Genomic DNA, 14,301 nt, shown 5'->3' with positions numbered 1-14,301 from the left:
AACTTGAATGGCTGAGGAGCTGCTTCTTACGGGTGAGCAAACAAAGTGGTTCCAGGAATCCACTCCTGGTGAAGAGGCTGCGAAGACTACTGAAATGACAACATTTAGAGGATTTAGAATATTACATAAACTTAGTTGACAAAGGAGCAAGGTTTGAGAGGACTGCTTCAGATTTTGAAAGATGTTCTACTATGGGTAAAATGCTACCAATGCTATGGAGAAATCGTTCATGAAAGGAAGAGTCAATGGATGAGGCAAACTTCACCGCTGTCCCATTTTAAGAAAAAGCCACAGCCACCCTGACCTGCAGTGACCACCACCCTGGTCAGTCAGCAGCCATCAACATCGGGGCAAGGCCCTCCACCAGCAAAAAGATTACAACTCACTGAAGCCTGAGATGATGGTCAGCATTTTTAAAGTACATACAGTTTTTAGACACAATGCTACTGCACACTTAATATACAAAAACATAACTTTTATATGTACTAGGAAACCAAAAATTTCATGTGACTTGCTGTACTGCACTGGGCTGGAGCAAAGCCCGCAATACCTCTGAGGTACATGCTTGTATGTGCATATTTTCTTACCACCAACTTATCCCAAGTCCTATCAAGACTCAGGTATGATACAAATTATAAGTTTTTTTAAACTTGTAAGACACATATCAATAAACTTCAAGTCCAAACAATTCATACTGAAATGCTACATGCTGTAATTCACTTCAGCTCCTTGATTCATCTTTGAAAGTATGAAATACTCCTACTTTTGCTTTACTGTATTACAAAACCTAATTAGACAAAGATAATGGAGCCTTCCAGAATGCAAACACCTACCTGTGGAACTGGTCTCTATAATCTCTAGCAACTTCCTGAATAATTGACTTTAATCTGTGAGGAAACAAAAAATACATGAATATTCCATTTCATCAACTTGAAAAATATAATTATTCAATTATAATATATGCTGCCTTATCTAATATCTAACACTGCAGGAAAAGTAAGATACTATGTCAAGTTTATCTGAAGCCATGTAAAGTCTGAACTGGATGATATTTGAAGCTTAAAACTATTTCAAGGCACCATACCTGGTATGTTCAACTGATGTATTTTTCTCATCAATTACTGCAATAGCCACAAGCTTTCCTGAAATTAAGAATGACATACCTAAATTCAATAATCCTCATTAAACTTTTCAATTATTATTGTAGCAATGAATAGGAAAATAGTATATAGTTTCCAGAATTCAATTCCAATTATCTTAAACATGTTATGCTTAGCAGAGTGAAACAGTGAACTGTTGACTCCAAGTGATAAATTCCCACCTACCTCCCATCCCTGAAATGTAAATATCAATAATAGTAAATATTTAACAATTCATATACTCAAATTGTTATGTTTTTCACATAACCCACACACTAAAGTAAGTATTTTGTTGAAAACTAAAACTATAAGGAACCAGTTGATAAAAGAAATATACTAAGAATTACTACAGCTCTGAAAAAATGGTACAGAACAAGAAAATGATTTTTACAATGTTATTCCCTTTGGTACCACGGGCCACTGTTTGCTAGTAATTAATGCACAAAATAAAACTGACTCAAATTTATTTAACCCTCAACAGAACATAAATCATATTCATCTCTGACATCCTCCAGGACGGCAGCATGACGTAACAACCAGAGCACTGGTATGGAAGTCAGAAGACCAGACCCTGCAATCCAGCAGGGTCTATTATGTTCCAGGCCTGGGAGAACAACAGTGAGGCACAGCATGCATTAGCCATGTGCCTTAACCTCAGCGGACGCCAACTTATTTTAGAAACTATTATCTATTTCAAAGTCATCTGGAGAGTTGAATGAGATGACATGTACAAAAATACTGGGATAGTTTCTGGCTCAGAGTAGGTATATAAACGTAGGATTAAATCGACACTCTTTCAATCTCATCCCCGTATCTTCTCTAATTTCATACTTAAATTCTATACTAACTTTAAATTCTACACAATCTTGACGCTTCTTTTAACCCTCAGCTAAAAACATTAGTTCATAATGTTTATTTCCCCTTTTGAAATATTACTGCATTTACTGTTCAGTGTTTGGTTTTTACTGTTATTTCTCTAATTTAAAGTGCTTCATGAGTTTTTTCAAAATGCCTACAACATGTCCAGCATCTTCCCACAGGCCGACACAGGTGGTTTCTCGCGTATTAAGTTCACAGTTACTGGGCGCCGAGCAATGTAGCCGACACAGGGCTAGTTCCCGAGGCCGCAGTGAGGAGCACACAGACACAGCTCTGCACGTGGGGAAGACAATCACACACACAGACGTGTGGTTAACAGTCAGAAGACTTTGGGAGGACGGGGACATGGGGTTTATAAAAGAACATTTTGTAAGAGTAAACTAATGTAGTTCCAGGGGGTTAGTGAAAGACTTTCCTAAGAAAGCAGTATTTGGTCTGAGTTTGACAGATGAATATAAATTCACTACACTTTTCCAGGCAAAGAAAATAGAATGTTTAAAGGTGCTCTGGTGCAAGGTGCACAGCGTTTTCAGGAAACTGAACAGTCAGCGTGGCCGGAGACGGGAGAGAGTGAGACAAAACGGGAAAGTAAGCAGGAGTCGGAAGATGCAGGGACCTGCAGTCGCCAGAAGTCCTGAAAATACACTAGGTGTCTGAAGCCACCGAGGGCCAGGAGTCTGTTGCGGGGCTTATATGACAAGTGGCCAGGCAGGACCACAAGCGGGGCACAGCCGAAGCTGACACCCAACCAGGGTGATTACGCTGGGAACACAAAGACACACTGCCATAGCCAACTTCTTTCCAAATCAATCTGGGAGAAGACACTGAAGAGCTTTGGCAAAGCTGCCTATTTTAACTGCCGCCTCCTACGATGCTGTACTGACAGCAGAACTACCGTATTCCTACATTCTCCCCCTTTTCCCTTCACACGGGCCTGCATGAATCAGCAAGTAAACCCACAGTCTCTGACAGTATCTGCGTCAACTTCCAATACTGAGCTAATACACACCTCCCTCTGTAAGGAAAGCAAAGACAGAAGCATCACCAGACACAGAACATTAAAAGAAGACTCAGGAACCAGAACAAATACCATCCTGTGAAAGTTACAAAGTAACAGAAAAGTGTGTTAGAGTGCTTCTAATTTGTATTCTTAACCAGATCCAAGAGCAGGACATCATGAAGAGGAAACTCTATGCCTATTATTTCTCAGATAAAAAAATTGAGCCTTGAGTAACATTTTCCCATTCTTTTAATCTAAAACTATACTTTCATCCAACTATCATAAAGTTGTGAATGGAAACAAATGTGGCAACAATAACCATGACTTATTTCTTATTTGTAATTCATTATAAATTTACGAAACACTTCCTCCTAAAATTTACATGGTTAGCTTCCTACAGTTTTTGTAGTTCACATCTATTTGAGACCAGTCCTTACAGCTATAGTTCCTTACAGCTTTCTTTTTTGCATCTATATTTATATTTGCTTTGCTTATCATTTTCAATTACATAACTTCAAGAAACCATGCCAATCTGATGCCCATAGTTTCTTCACAGGTAAAAGCAGGCTTTCAAAGGTTGTGATAATTTGTATTCCAACTCCTATTACAAAATCAGCGTCCTGTGGACAGCTTTCTGGTTGGTTATTTTTTCTCATTTCCTTATTCTCCAGGCTCTGTTTTCCCTGTCACTATCATTTCATTTCTATTAGTAATCCCTTTCTAGCTAATCTTTATTCCACATGCAAAGGTATGTTCTTTGGTTAATATTAATCTATATTCTCATAAAGTTGAAGTGGCATTCAGGTCTGAAAGAAGGAATGATATTATGAAATAGAACTTAAAAAATTCATTTTCTACAGATTGAAGTTATCAGTTAAGGAAAAGTTTTGTAGTGTGATGGCGAGTTGTATATATGCTTGTTACCGGTATCTCCAAGTTCATACAAGAGGAAGCCATCCATTGTAAGATAATTCTGAAACCTCTCCCTGTTGATCCAAGATGATAGATCACCATCTTCGTACTCTTAAAAAAACAAAACAAAGTTGATAAATTATAGTGTAAATATGACGTTAAAATGTTTATAATGTTTAATCTAGCAGCATGTATAAAATGCCTGACATAGGATCATAATCTTAAATTCATAAATTTCATTTTTAGAAAGCTATTTGAAGCAATCAAATGTAAAAAAAGGATTAATGCACAAAACAATTCATCATTATAGCACCACTGAAAATAGCAAAAGATAGATAAATAAAAATAAATAACTGAAATATCCTAAACAGGAAATAATTTAAATCATTATGGTACATGTTGAGAAAGACCATTTATAGATTTTAAAAAATTATAATAATTAAGTGGTAAAGCAGGTAACAAAACAATATTACAACATGACTGTAACTCTGTAAAAACTAAAGTATGAAAAAAACTGATAGAATGATAAAATGAAGGCATATGTATACTCCTATTAAACAGTTTTCCTGAGTTGATGGTTATTCTTAGATGATGGCATTATGGGCAATTTTTATTACAATTTCTTTGTTCTCTATTTTATGACACTTTGACCTCAGTTTACAACCCTCCTTCATATGTAAAACAAACTCACATATAAAGTCACACATACTATATCAGCCCTTTTCAACATCAAATACTTCCTCTGATAAGCAGACAGAAAACATTTACAATATCCAAGAGAATTATGTCCTGATTAGAAATATAATTCTGAAGTAATTCTGAAAAATTATTACAACTGCATGAAAAAGAAGTTGATGTAAAAGCCTACCAATATGGATGAAGACTGGATTTTACTGATTTCTTGAAAGATGTGCTTTTTCTGTCACTTGCATTGCTAAACAAAACATTTTCAAGTTATCAAACCTATAAAATAAGTAATATAATGCAAATCTGAAAGTATTTATGGATTTGGATTTATGAATTAGGAAAACAAACATAAAACTAGAAGTTGATTATTGGGCCATAATCTCCACTCCAGGTCAAAAGCAAATTTTCTAAAGATTATTCACAAAAGCAATAAATCTAAAACTCATTAGGAACTAAGCCATCCTCCTAAGCCCCATCCCACTGTTCCTGAAATTATTAACAACAATGTAATAGTAGGATAAGCATTCAAAGTAACCTTTTATCTGAAGACTTCAGGCAGGTTCTAAGAACTGACTACTGCAGGTTAGAAAATGCTGGCCTTCAAAACAGCTGTAGATGCTAAACACATTACCCCTCTCTTTCTCATGCATCAGAGGCCACATGTGAAACATGGATGGGGAAGGGCACTTCTTAGCCATTATTTAGACTTAAATGTATTCTTTAATAAAGAAAATCAGGCCTTTTTCAAAAAAAAGCGAAATGGCTCTCTGAGTTAAGAAACTCATAATGCAACTAGAACAAGAGATTTGAAGGCTGAATCTTGATTATACCATGTACGATTTTAACTTGGAAAAAACAAAAACCATCTCTTTAATCCTGTTTGTTTATAAAACAGTAAGACTGCTGATCTCAAAAGATTGTGGTAATTATCAAATAAGACAATATATTGAATATACTAAGTGCTTATCATACAAGGAGTGTAGATAAAGAATAAGTGGATGGAATATGAATTTTCATATTTCAAATATGAAATATGAAATATGAACATATTTCAAATAAGTTCCTCTTAATTTCCTTTTTAAGCCCAATGTCTCATGCAGCCATTCAACAAATATCCAATGAATGAGCAAAGGAATGAACCTGCAATTTAACTACATATCTCTCTCCTTTATCTAACATTCTTAGTTACCCCCTCTGTAATCTCAGGATATTTATCTATCTGCCTTACTACCAGATTCAGGTGAGAATGAAATGAAAATGTCAAGTTAAGCAAATAGATAGCCCCTGCTGCACAAACATAACAGGTAAGTGGTGGCTATTATACTACATCAAGGAATAAACACGGTCCTCACATCTATCTAAAGATAGGGAAGCTGTAAGATTTTACAACTGCTTTGTCTTCATGTTACTGTCAAAACAATCAAAATGCTCCTTTGACTAAAACAAGACAATCAAAATATTCCTTTTATTAGATATTCTTCTATTCATTTGAGTCATTTAAGCAACTCAAAGCTTACAGCTCTCAAAACACTTCTAGTTTCTTCTCTGTCACAAAATAATATGACTGAGCAGGACCCCTCAGGGGCAGTCCTGGGCGACCCTTCCCCCATATTCTCTGCTTATGTAACCGTATCTGATGCACATTTCCTGAGTTGTTTTGATGACCAGGAGCACTTATCCCCCAGGCCTACTGGAGCCTAAGGATTGATAATGTTAACTGACACGGCCCTTGCTGTTACCTCACCATCAATCAGAGGACTGTGCACCAGCTGATCACATACCCTGTGATTCCCCTCCCTCACCTGGCCTTTGAGCACTAGCTGCCCTGGACTCCTTGCTTGGCGCCCTGCACTGAAGCTGCCCTTTCCTTCACCACAACCCGGCATCAGCAGATTGGCTTTACTGCACACAGGAGAGTGGACCCAAGTTTGGTTCAGTAAAAGTAACTCTCTAGAATGTTTCTGATATGAATAAAATGGTCCCTATCTGTGCTCTCCAACAAAAGCCACACAAGGCCACTGAGTATATGAAAAATAGCTAGTAAGAATGAGAAACTGAATTTTTTATTTCATTAATCGTATGTAATTTACAATGTTACTAACATCGCTAGTAGGTGAGATTTTGCATTCGCTTTTGCTTTTGAGTGGCTGTGTACTGTCCAACAGATGTCGAGTTTCAGTGCTTCCTGAAATCAGAACTATCTCCCCATGCCCCTGTGAGTTTGCTGCACTGCCCTAAGCTACTTCAAAGCCCAGTTTGCGAACTCTGGTAGTAAGTATTTGATAATACCAAGGAATTACTGTTAATTTTCTTAAGTGTTATAGTAGCATGTGGTTATCTTAAAAAAAGAAACTCCAAAAAGCCCACATTTTTAAAGAAATGCATAATAAACATATAGTCAGGGACGCATAATGAAGCACATAGCGATGAAATGCCACTGGGATTTGCCAAAATGCTTCAACAAAGAAAAAAAATTGTTGAAGCAAACGTGGTAAGATCTTAGTAACTGTCTCACCTGGGTGACAGGTATGTATGTAGAGTCTTATTATTTTAGCATTCTCTTTACTATAATGTGTGTTTGATATAATAAAATATTTAAAAAATAGACCAAGTATTTGCTTCAACAAAGAAATGCTGAATAGCAGGTGGGTGGTTACTTCTGTCAGGGAGGGAGAGAAAAGGCTACAGAAGAATACCCCAGGGCTTTACCACTATTGAAGATGGTTTATTTCTTTCACATCTTTGTGTGTCTCAAATGTTAGACCTTTTTAAAATTAATTTTGAATATTTTAAGTAATGTATAGAAATTGCCTAGGGCTCATTTCTAAAAAAGGCAAATGATCTGACAAAAAAAGAAATTTACTGTAGCCAAACTCAGAATGAAAGAACACTGAGTGGAAAAACTAAAGTTGAAGGGTAAGAAAAACCTAGCAGTCATTCAACTAACGGGAAATGTAAGCAGTAGCTGCATTTACTAAATCTTTCATCAACACCTAAGCCCTATAATAGACACAACATTGTAATTATAAAGTGTTTACATGAGTTAAAACTTTGGAACTTACCATCATAAACAAAGTAAGTTTCATCTTTGAAAACAAGCACAGCGGGCATCTCTTTCAGGGTCACATACTGCGAAAATCAGAAAAAAAATTTCAGTTGGTAGCCATGAGTTCAAAAGCACTGAAAGTTACCAGGGGGAAAAAAGAACACAATGATGACAATCACAAAAAAGTTACCAACAGTTAAAAAGAACACAGTCAATCCCTAGCTGATCCAAGGACTGGGCTTGATATCTCTTTATACACCCCCTGGCACGGTGCCCTGTTTGCTATGGTGAAACCATGAAATATTCTTAGAGCTGTTAACAGACTCAAAGATATCACAGGAAGTGAAGGCCAGGAGGCACTCTGAAACGGCGCAAGAGCAGGGGCTAAGGTAGCAATCGGCATAGGTAGGTTCTCCACACCACTCCCAGGCTGCGAAACAATGAGTCCATCACTTCATCCGGGGAGTCGGCTTCCCGTGAATCAAGGACTCAGAGCACCCACCTCACTGGGGAGTCAGGAGAGTGAGATCTGCTAACACACGTTGAGAGGTGAGAGCACGCTTAAACGATAAACTGCTTTATGAATGGGAACTTACAATGGCAATCAATAATAAGGAATCCATTCAGTGGGTACCTGCTTCTTATACCTGTGTTGTACTTATTTCAAAATAATAAAATTACAGTAGAGAAATCAGTATTAGAGCAGAAAAGATATAATTTAGGTGAGCCACACAGAATTACTACATGAGTATGGTAATACTGAGCATAACAACAAATAAATCAGTAGATAACTAGTAAAGTAAAAATAATAATAAAATAAAAAAATAAGGACAGCTATCCTGGAAAGATTAAAAAGGGAGGAAGGTATGTCGCAGGTGGTCTAGAATGATCTGGTTACATTACAGCACCATGAAAATAACTATTGTAAGGGCAGTGGTAAAGCTCTCAGGTGAGGCTCTACCATCCAGCATGCCTCTATTCACCCATGGTTGGCAACTCATCCACACAGGTACCCTGGGAGTATTTCACAGTGTTCAGCATCTCTCCCTTTCAAGGGTATCCCTGAGTGAGCCAGTCTCTGAAATCACACCAGTGAGTCACTTGTCCCCATTACTCCTCTGAAACTGTTTCTCTTAAAACCACCAACAACCTCTATGGGGACAAACACCATGGTTCTTTCCTCTCCTCACCTTGGTTGCTTCACAGCATCTTGCACGATTGGCCACTCCTTTCTTAAACACTTTTTATCTTGGCTTCCCATTCACCTTGTTTTCCTACTTTACTGACAATTTCTTCTCATTGTCCTTTGCTGTTAGGACCTGGACCCTCTTATCTCCCACCAGATTTGCATCCCATGTCTAAGAAGTTTATTTCATTTATGCAGCCGTGACTTATCTCCAAACCCTTATCTGATGCTTGTACTTGGATGCCTAATACATCAACTTAAATTAAAATAAACCTTCAAAACTCCATCACTCCTCCCATACTCCAACTTGTTCCTTCCCCAGTATTCCCCAGCTCATAAATAACACCACCATCTAACCAGTTGTTCAGGCCAAAAACCTAAAAGTCATCCTTGATGCACCTCTTTTCCTCTAGAACAAGCTCAAAAAATTCTATCTCCAAATACAATTCTTTCACTTCTTCCTGATTCTCTTACTAACTTTCAAGCCTAAATCCTAGATTACTTCAAGAGTTCAACTGAGCTTCCTGATCTAGTCTCATCCTGATCCAATTGTTTCTGCACTTAGCACAGAGTAATGTCCTTAAAATGAACTTGAGACCAAGTCCTCACATGCGTGGCCATGACCTAGAAGGCCTCCACTGGCCTCTGCCTACCTCCCATCTCCTTTCTCACTGCAGTTCAGCCACACTGGCTACTGCTCTGTTACTCCACTATGCCAGGCAGGTTCTCATCTTGGCCATCTGTAATGTCTGTTCCTTGTTTCTGGTTTACTATGGCCACAGATCTGTGCGTGGCTCCTTCACATCCTGTAAGTCCCAGTTCAGATGTATTTTCTCCTCAGACAGACATTTCTTGATCAATCAATCAAGAGTAGCCATCCCACCTCTAAATGTCCTTACTATCACACTGCTCCTTTATTATTTTTTAGAGCAGTTACGATATCCTGTTTATAGCTTTGTTTACCGAGGACCACTGTCTCAGTCTGAGGACCCAAGAGAAGGCTCTTATCTACAATACTAAAATTTAGTCCACTTCCCCACCCATGAGAACGTAAACTCCATCCTATCGGGTCCTGATGATCTTGCTTGCCATCAATAATCCAGGACTTAAAACTGTGCATGGCACACAATTAAAGGACAACAAACAGTTGTTGAATATATATAGTAATTAATACACTACTTAAAATCCAACTTTAAATATTACCTCAGGAGCGACTTCTTCTGAGGCAGAAAAAAAGTATGTATATACAATTAATTCTGAAGCAGCATCGATGTATTTCTCCTGTGAAGATACGAACAGAAAAAAGGTGACTTTTAAATATTAATCAAGATCAATATTCATTCCTCATTAAACATTCAGAGCAAGTAGTATCACTGCTAAGTAGTATCATCACAATTAGCTACCTTAAGTCTTTTCATGTGAAAAGATTAAATATAAGGAAATGAAATAAACTGTTTCTAAGGCAAAAGACCATTGTAACTAAGTGCTTTTATATGCCTTCAAATAAAGTTCATTAAATATAACAAGCTCAATTCATACTTATTAATTTAATTTGATGATGATTATAGGAAGAGGTGTGTGTCTGACATGCAAACACAAACATACATACATACGATAATCTTAAGACAATGAGCTTTTGCTTTTAAAAAGTTTACACTCAAACTGCATGTTGCAGTCTCAAAGACTCAAAATGCTAAAAAGCAATACAAAATCTAAATAACCAGGTCAATAGAAGAAATATACTAACACAGGCAACACCCACCCACTTTTTACTCAATTCTGTTTCATGAAGGCAAATACTATAGAGGATATATGACAAAGTGTTTTTATTATAGAAATACTTAGATTGAACTAAAGTATTTCTAATAAGAGTGAAGTAAGTCCTGAGTTTTTGGTGAAGCCCTCCTTATACAGAAAATTAAATTACAATATATCTGTGCTTGTGGATTAAAGAATAAAATCATTTGATACCTTCAGAGGTGACTCTCCACCTATATAAACAAAAAATACACGATGCCTCTTCTGCACATGTTCAAACATTTGCTGACTTGGAAGTGGCCGAATTAGAGCCCTGTTTGAAAATAAAACAAAACAAAAAAACTTGCACTTGAACTAAGGATAGTACATAATTTACTCCTATTTATATGTCATCCTATCATATCTAAAGTTACAAAGTTTTAATATTGTATGAATTGCATTTTAAGTATATCACTCAATCTACATAAATCTAATAAACTATGGCCCATGACCACTATTATATCCATATAATAAAAATACAGTACCTACAATTTAATCTACCAGTTTAAAAAATAAGCTTTAAATACATCCCTTTAGAGAGTATCATCTTAACCAATGTTTTGATAGGCAAAGATGGAACTATAATCCATTTAGAATCCTCAGCTACAAACAAAACAATCCGCATGAGAATTATTTTTTTTCTCCCTTTCAAAAGATCATTCACACAAACACACTGTGAAATACTATCCCAGGAGTTTATAATATTATGTTTAGAATATTTATGTCTTACTCTGACCATTTAAATGCTAGTTTTAAAACACACTATAAAGGTTAAAATCTAAAATGTTTCCTAAGTATGTTATTCTCAGGAAAAATAAAATGGAAAATGGTAGTCATAATAGCATATAAGAATCTCATGAAGAGAAAACAAAACTACAAAAAGTTTTATTATACAGTCATTTTCAAAGCCAAATAGACTGAGAAATGAATTATACCAAAGATTATTATAAAACATATCACTTATGAAATACTATTAAAAGCTAAGAGGCAGTCTTTTTTTAGTGTGGTCTATATTATTAGATTTTTACTCCATCACATTTGCAAAAAAGAACAAAATGTATCCCGCAAAGGCAAACATTTTCGAAACACACAATTCTTTAAATGCATTGCATCACTATACTCTAGCCACTATTTCAATACTTTAGTAATTAACTAGAAAGTGACGCAACTCCAGAACTGACTCTTGAAATTTCCTTTGCAGTAGAGTCACTCCCAGTTACATCAGAAGGCCATCTTAAGCTTAAACTAAAACTCATTAAAAACTGCCAAAACATAAAGACTAATTTAAACCATAGGGGAATAAAATAATCCTACTGGCAACCCCCTCATGTAGTATGAAGTTATCTAAAAATTTATTTATTCACAAAGCAAATAAAGAAAATGAAATATGCAATCAATGAGAAAATACAGTGAAAATTATACTTTACTAAAGCTTTGCAAACTATAATATACAAAGACCATTCCTAATTCTGTGCCTTTTCTCAAATAATTTAAGCTAGATAGTATCATGCCACCCAACAAATCCATTCCAATATTTTAATTTATCTTAAAATTATTTTAAGCTATCAATATAATATATCCTGGCTGCATCTGAAAAGCATTTTCTGGTATTAAAGGCTAGGGATTAAAGCCCAAGTTTATTTAGAATATAATACTTTGGGGTTTCTCTGAAAACTGAAATTAGATAACAAGAAAAATAAATGAATGTAAACCAGGCAGTACAAAGGCAAAATTATAATAAAAAAATTAAGATTCACAAAGATGTTAGAAGTAATCAAGTTTTGAAAATGTATTAAAAATCCATTGGGGAAAATATTCTTCTATACACAAAGTGAATTTAAATGTGAGGCTAACAAGTACATAAGATCACGGACCCTTTTATTCCTCTCGAGGAGCTCTTTGCATATGCTACGCAACCCTAGCTTTCCTTTATAAATAAATAGACAAATTTTATTTAGGCTAAACACCTAAAAATATGTATGTTCAATATGGTCTACTCAAATACATTTAACTTGCAAATACTAATATTATATAGTAAAGGCCCTTCATAATACGAACTTACCCAGACACTCTGTGAGCAAACTCAATTATATCATCTTTAGTTCGTGGTCCTCTATAATTATACGCCAGGTCCCCTTTTAATCTTAAAAAAAGAAAATAGGGTAAAAGTTTAGATTATTTCAACTGTTTTCACATTTAATGATAATCACTCTCTATTGTAACACAAATTACAGCAAATAAAATAGTAAATGCAGTGGAGTTTTAGAAGTAGCATAATCATGTAAAAAACAGCCAATAACTGGCTTCAGGGAACCAACAACCAAAATGCAAAGAAAAAGGCTGTATTTTATTAAAATTACATGAAAATATTTTACTCTGTATTTGATAATTGCATTGTGTCTGTACCTTCTGATAAATGAAAAATATATACATTCACAGTCAAGAACTCATCAAAGCTTAATTCTCACTATCTTCTCTATTAAAAAGTAAGTGAAAGGACAGGGAATTAAAAGTATTTTGGTAAAGGTAAAACCAATTTTTAAGCAATACAACATCAGAGTAACATGACAGATGCTCCAAGATTAAAGAGTAAAACAATGCATAAAAATACCTCTTCTAGAAAATTAGATAATTTTCCAAAAGCCTGCCAATGAATTGTGTCCAACTAACTGAAATTTTTTAAAAAATTGTGAAAGCACAGTAGAACATCTATAATTAAACAGAAAGAATAGAAAAGATAATTTACTGAACACAAGAAAGTCAAAGAGGCTTACAAACTTTTTTTTTTAAAGGTTCTGCCCTGGAAGTATTTTGTGTGTGTGCATGTGTTTTTTTATTTTATTTTATTTATTTTTTTGGCCATGCCGTGTGGCCTGTGGGATCTTAGTTCCCTGACCAGGGACTGAACCTGTGCCCTCAGCAGTGAAAGCAAAGAGTCCCAACCACTGGACTGCCAGGGAATTCCCTTAGCAAACATTTTTAAACAGTGGGGCAAGGAAGGGAGGCCAACACAAAATCCAAGAAATAAAAAAATTAAAATTAGTCAAATTTTAAAATCTGAGATTTTAAAATACTAAAATAACTTACTTTATAATAAAAATAAGTTTCAAAATAATTCCTCAACTCTCCACATTATTGAAATAAGGATGAGATCAGGATTAAACTCATGAGAAAATTCAATAACATCATGATTATAAAACACAAGTCCTTTAGAATTATCACAATATTTCTTCTACCGTATATGCTGTCTTAGACGTGATCAACATCTACAGATGAGAATTAACATCCATCAATTTGATTCTCTTTTCTTTCATCTCTAATGAAATAAGTCTATTTCAATTATAGAAAAGTAAAATTTGTTAGGAGACAGGATTCACAAGTTAAACAGAATATACCCTTGAGCTCCTCAGGGGTAGAGCTTTCCTAATTTACAACTGTATACCTTGTCCTGCTCAGCGCCTGTCACAGTAAACTCAAAACACATTTGGTGAATTAGCCATAAACCACACATTAACTTAAGTGCAAAGAAAAGCACGGATGAAGTCCCTCTCCCTGGATCACACACTGCACCTAGAAAGAACTGTGGAACCCAAATCTTCAGTCCTCCAAGGAAGCTACTAGAAATTAATGTAATAAAATGTAAGTAGAGTGAACT

The 14,301-nt window shown here is 35.6% G+C and overlaps 1 protein-coding gene across 1 annotated transcript in view; it reads right to left on the bottom strand.

Annotated features, from left to right (window-relative positions):
• TMX3 (thioredoxin related transmembrane protein 3) overlaps window positions 1–14,301 on the bottom strand; it is a 43,990-nt gene that overhangs the window by 12,694 nt on the left and 16,995 nt on the right. The window contains exons 6-12 of the mRNA XM_061168857.1: window positions 12,709–12,789; window positions 10,821–10,920; window positions 10,053–10,130; window positions 7,680–7,746; window positions 3,943–4,041; window positions 1,085–1,142; window positions 834–887 (exon numbers count right to left, since the gene is read on the bottom strand). Of these exons, the coding sequence (XP_061024840.1) occupies window positions 834–887; window positions 1,085–1,142; window positions 3,943–4,041; window positions 7,680–7,746; window positions 10,053–10,130; window positions 10,821–10,920; window positions 12,709–12,789 (537 nt within the window). The remainder of the gene's footprint in view (window positions 1–833; window positions 888–1,084; window positions 1,143–3,942; window positions 4,042–7,679; window positions 7,747–10,052; window positions 10,131–10,820; window positions 10,921–12,708; window positions 12,790–14,301) is intronic.

This window comes from Eubalaena glacialis, chromosome 15 (genome assembly GCF_028564815.1).
Source record: "Eubalaena glacialis isolate mEubGla1 chromosome 15, mEubGla1.1.hap2.+ XY, whole genome shotgun sequence".
NCBI classification, from domain to species: Eukaryota; Metazoa; Chordata; class Mammalia; order Artiodactyla; family Balaenidae; genus Eubalaena; species Eubalaena glacialis.
Note: the sequence above shows the minus strand (reverse complement) of the source record. Positions and strands in the feature narration are given on the sequence as shown.